The sequence below is a fragment of the Meleagris gallopavo genome, chromosome Z (assembly GCF_000146605.3).
Source record: "Meleagris gallopavo isolate NT-WF06-2002-E0010 breed Aviagen turkey brand Nicholas breeding stock chromosome Z, Turkey_5.1, whole genome shotgun sequence".
Classification (NCBI taxonomy): Eukaryota; Metazoa; Chordata; class Aves; order Galliformes; family Phasianidae; genus Meleagris; species Meleagris gallopavo.
In genome coordinates, this window is record NC_015041.2 from 51670215 (window position 1) to 51675458 (window position 5244).

The 5244-nt window shown below is 41.6% G+C and overlaps 1 protein-coding gene across 1 annotated transcript; it reads right to left on the reverse strand.

Annotated features, from left to right (window-relative positions):
* Positions 1-365: 365 nt before the first annotated feature.
* On the reverse strand, positions 366-3339 carry RFESD (Rieske Fe-S domain containing). The gene is made up of 4 exons (XM_010726040.3): positions 3037-3339; positions 2012-2192; positions 1887-1921; positions 366-1404 (listed from the first exon to the last, which is right to left on the reverse strand). Exons 1-4 carry the CDS (start codon positions 3112-3114, stop codon positions 1135-1137), a joined length of 564 nt encoding a protein of 187 aa, XP_010724342.1. The 5' UTR covers positions 3115-3339; the 3' UTR covers positions 366-1134.
* Positions 3340-5244: the final 1905 nt, after the last annotated feature.

The following is a 5244-nucleotide window of genomic DNA, read 5'->3' on the forward strand; positions in this document are numbered from 1 at the left end:
ACACTGCTCCCACATAAGACACAACTTACGCAAAGAGCCAACAAATCACCAAAAAAATGCACCCTGAAGGATTGCAGCCAGGCTGCAGTCACATTTCCAGATGAACATTACTGGACAACTCAGGAGTCTCAGGATGATGTTAACTTTCATGCAGTATTTTCAGCTCTCCAAAAGCTGTGGGTTGGGCAGGAGCAGAGCACAGACTGCCCTCCATGCACACAACACAGAGGGAAAGCTTCCCTGTTCTGAGAGCAGAGTTATCAGTGCAGATCTGATGTTACGCAGGGAACTCAAATATGGAAACCTAACTTTCCACTCTAAACTTTACTTTTTGAAGTGAATATATAACAATGTGTTTAAAAACAAAAACAAACAAGAACCATGATCTTATGTATCACTCTTTTTTTACTGTACAGTTTCTTTCTTAGCTAACAATAGAATCAGGAAGAACAATTTACACATGACAAATATATGTCTAATTATTTGATGAACTGCCAGAAGAGTTCAATAAAGAAAAGACAAATAAATGCTTTCATAAAATTTTTGTAGCAACACAGAAATAGCATAGAAAGGCATACAAATGAATATCAAAATTTGCTCAAATTTTGCACTTCTCCTTATGAAAATCTGGCCTTTTAGATTTACAAAAAAATGCAGAAATTTCTCACACATCTACAAATTTATAACATTCTATATCAGTTAAACAGAAGACATTCTAAGTACAAACTGTTGCATATATGAACATAACCTTTATACTAGACTTTTTATCTTGAACTAATAAATGTTTAATATGTAGTAATATATCACATTATCTCCTGAAACTTAAAATAATTCTAGCAAAAGATGATTTAAAAAATATTAAATACTGTAGGAGTTCTGCTACAAATAAGTCTCTTTGAAATTCAAAGTAAAAACAAAATACCACTGGCACAGGATCAGTCATATCCCCAGCTACGCAGATCTTACTTACTGATTTCTACAACATTGAGTTCATTATATTAACATTAGCATTTAATCTGGAAACAATCTTGACAGCCATGTTATATTTTCATTTCACAGCAGTGATTCTGTACAGAGACATTCAACAGGATTCTGTTTTCTATCCAAAACTTGCTCTGCTACTTGTGAGTTGCTTTATTTTTTCATAGCTAAATCACCACCATTTTTGTATTTCTCAGCAAAATAATCTGAGTCAAAACTTACAGACATATCTGGAGGACTCACATAAACATTCCCATTCTTTACTGTAACTTTATGAATCCTTTGTTTTACTCCTTTTGACTGCCACCGTGGTGTTGGTGATGGCTCCAAAGGGTTTATTCCTTGATATAATCCTTCTCCTGTTTCCAGTGTGATTGTATACTTATGCCAAGGACAGATAATACATGTCTGACCATCAATGTCCTTCAAAAACAAAGAAGAAAAGAAAAAGCAAGTCATCAACTTCTAATTCTTATCCTTGTAGAAATTCCCATCTTAAGCATATCTGGTGATTCAGCTGCAAAGCTTTCTATTCTGGTAGAATATACATTTTTACTCCTAAGAGCGCCTTATTCCAGCAGTAAAGATCTGAACCAGTGACCCATTTGGTGCTGGAATCTACTGCTCAACTGTGAATAACACCAAGTTTTAATTACACTTTTTGTAATACAGTAACTAATCATAATATTCTATCATTATAGAATGTATCCACACAACGAGAATCAGATTTTCACTCCTCAACATTTCAGTCTCCTGAGACAAATAAATATGAAAAAAGCATGACAGGAATATATACTTATATACCCAATTCTTATGTTCTGTTGCGACAAAATTATTCAAAGAAAATGCACCTGAGAGTCCAAAAGTCTCTATGCACATAAATTATTTTTATTTTGCTTACATACCTCTATTTCTCCAAGATATAAAGGGCCACCTTCATCTGAAACATAGTATAATATGATATTAATTTATTCAGCAAACTATATGCTTAATTGTTACAACACTGATGTTGTGTATGCAAATATCTTACGGTAACAGCGAGAGTCCAGAACATAAAATCTCCCTTCATGGTAGAAAACAACAACTTCTCTGCCATTGACTTTGGCTATTATTCTTTGGGACTTTTTTATGTCATCTTCTTTTCCAACTAATATAAGATCATCTGGCTCCATTTCAACTGTTCCTTTGCTTGGGCTGTGCAAAACCATGTCCTTAAAACACACAGACACACACACAAAACAAACAAACAAACAAACACAAAAAACAACCTCATAAAACAGTTCTTGTTTGGATTTCTACACGGAAAATGTGTGCCCCAGTTCCAGGGAAAAGCACAGCTCACTTAGCATATATGTTGAACAGGACAGAGGTTTTAGTACAATATTGGTACAATATTATCAGTATGCACATAAAGCAAAGCCCAAGAGTCTGGTGATAATGTTCACTAACAGAACTGGAACTGGATATAGCAACTGCTGCTGACACCTGAGGCTGAGACAAAATTAATTCTGAGTCTATTCAATCTGCATTTTAATAAATCCATAAATCCAGTGATACTAAATATGAAGCACTAAACTATTTGGCAATGCAAAGGATAAATGATGTTGGGGGACTTAACACAGTACTATGGATAGAAATACAAGCCTATAGAAGCTGATAATAAAGGAAAAATATTGTATAATAAAGGAAAGAAATCTTTGGGAAGATGTACTAAACCTGCGCTTTTTAGCAGCTGTGTTCTGCCTTTGCCTTCATCCCTTTATGTATTTCAAACATCAGAAAGCCTCTCTTAGCAGAGGACATATGCATACCTCCCCCTTCTACCATGAAGCCTGTCCTCCTACTAATTTTGCTTACAATTAGCTACTGTGTTCCAGTAAAAGTCCTAGTGCAACCCTGATACCTTCATTTCCTCAGAAGATCAGGCTAAAAAAAAGTCTTTGTGCATGTTGAGAACAAAGAGGAACCACATACGCATGGAATCCAGTTGCAAAGAGGGTTAAGAGCTACAAAGAGCAGAGCCACTTATCCACCACACAGCAAGTCACACAGTACCTTAGATCCCCACCACATCAAAACAGAGATGAGAAAGCAGGTGAAGAAATGAACACTCAGAATAATGAGGTCCAACATTGGCTCTCTTCAGTGATCCTATGACAACTAGTGCTGCTTTGTTCACACGTGTGACAGCATTTATCAAAGCGCTTCCTCACATAAAGCCGTCAGCTGTGGGTCTGGCCCCCGTAGCACGCAGGGACAGGCTGTACAGAGGCTCAGCATGGCCGAAGCGAGCTCTGACACGGCTGATAAGGAGTAGGGCTGAGCTGCACTGCCCTGATAACAAGAGATCAGAGTGCAGAGTTCCTCTCGCTGCGTTTCTCCCTGTAAGCAGCACTCTTCCTGTGGGACAAACCACACGAAGCCCTGCCTGAAGTCACGTACTGCCTACTGTGCTCACCCTGCTGGGGCAGCTCTGCTGCCCACCAGCTGCTATGCTGGGAAGATCAGTGGGCTGCCTACAGCTCCCAGCAGGCACCCAGCCCGGTGCTGGGACTTTGGGAGTGTTGTGCTGTTTCTGTTAGTGGCATCTGAGAGATCGTTGTCTCTGGCTGTGAGAGAAAAATCTGTCTAAAAAAATGGCTACTCTCCATACATTCCATCTTTCTCAGAAAAGGCTCTGAATTCACCTTCTGAGATAGACTCCCTGCAGGAGCTGCCTTCAGGGTGCCCTCAGGGAGCAGAACAGGGGGTCCAGAACAGCTCAGGTCACTGCACAGTGTAGGCTCACCAAAAGCTTCTTGATTTTCATCTTTTTGCCATCCCTGTTCATACTTGCTTTTCATTTCCCTTCAGCCATTAGTTCTGTAATCAGAAAGAAATCCCAGACACCCCTCTACCGGTGTATCACTGCCTGCCAAACAGGACTTTTTTAGTTTTTGGTCTGCTGCATTGTGCAGATGTTTAAGGTGTCAGTAACATGACCAAGATGGGGAAAAGAAAGAGATTAGGTCAGGGCAAGACTTGTTGGATCTTCAGCTTTTCCTTGTGGCTCTTCTAGGTCACAAATCAACTCTAGTTCAGTGATACAAGATTTGAGGCTCATTATTTGCAGGCTTTGTCTCTGAGTCACACATGCCTCACACCGCCCTCAGCAAGTTTGCTGATGATACAAAGTTGGGAGGATTGGCTGACACTCCTGAAGGCTGTGCTGCCATTCAGCGAGACCTGGACAGGCTGGAGAGCTGGGCAGTAAGAAACTAGATGAGGTTCAACACAAGCAAGTGTAGGGTCTTACACCTAGGGAGGAATAATTGCATGCACCAATACAGGCTGGGGGATGAGCTGCTGGAGAGGAGCTCTGCAGAGAGGGACCTGGGCGTCCTGGTGGACGACAGGTTGGCCATGAGCCAGCAGTGTGCCCTCGTGGCCAAAAAGGCCAATGGCATTCTGGGGTGCATTAAAAAGAGCGTGGCCAGCAGGTTGAGGGAGGTGATCCTCCTCCTCTACTGTGCCCTGGTAAGGCCTCATCTGGAGTACTGTGTCCAGTTCTGGGCTCCCCAGTAGAAAAAAGACAGGGATCTCTTGGAAAGAGTCCAGCGGAGGGCCACAAAGATGGTGAAGGGCCTGGAGCATCTCCCCTGTGAAGAAAGGCTAAATGAACTGGGTCTGTTTAGCCTTGAGAAAAGAAGACTGAGATGGGACCTGATCCAGGTCTATAGGTATCTAAGGCGTGGGGGGCAGAGTGGTGAGGCCAGGCTCTTTTCTGCAGTGTGTGGAGACAAGACGAGGGGAAACGGCCAGAAACAAGAGCATAGGAAGTTCCGCACAAATGTCCGCAAGAACTTCTTTACAGTGAGGGTGACAGAGCACACGAACCGGATGCCAAGGGAGGTTGTGGAGTCTCCTCTGGAGATATTCAAGACCCGCCTGGACACCCACTTGTGCGACCTGGTATAGGGAACCTGCTTTGGCAGGGGGGTTGGACTCAATGATCTCTGGAGGTCCCTTCCAACCCCTACAATTCTGCAAAGACTGTCCAAAGATCTTGAACAAGTTTTTTTCCTGTGTTTCACTCTTTTCTATGAGTATCCTGTCTTGGATCTTGGAAGACACATGTGTTGTGCCAGAGTTAAGGCACCAGATTCTGACAGGTAGCTACAGCATCTAAAACTGAATTTCCTGCAAAGTTAGGCTTCATGTGGCTTTTCCTAGAAAAATAAGTTGTTCTGAAAATGGCCTTTTGTGTGGCATTTTTACAGAACA

What these genes read in the sequence shown, in the direction of transcription:
- RFESD (XM_010726040.3), bottom strand. Translation starts at nt 3,114, where the DNA reads ATGTTGGACCTCATTATTCTGAGTGTTCATTTCTTCACCTGCTTTCTC. An exon ending in TGATGTGGTGGGGATCTAAG is followed by an intron (nt 2,193 to 3,036) that starts GTACTGTGTGAC and finishes GTGTGTTTTAAG; the next exon opens with GACATGGTTTTGCACAGCCC. An exon ending in TCTGGACTCTCGCTGTTACC is followed by an intron (nt 1,922 to 2,011) that starts GTAAGATATTTG and finishes ACTATGTTTCAG; the next exon opens with ATGAAGGTGGCCCTTTATAT.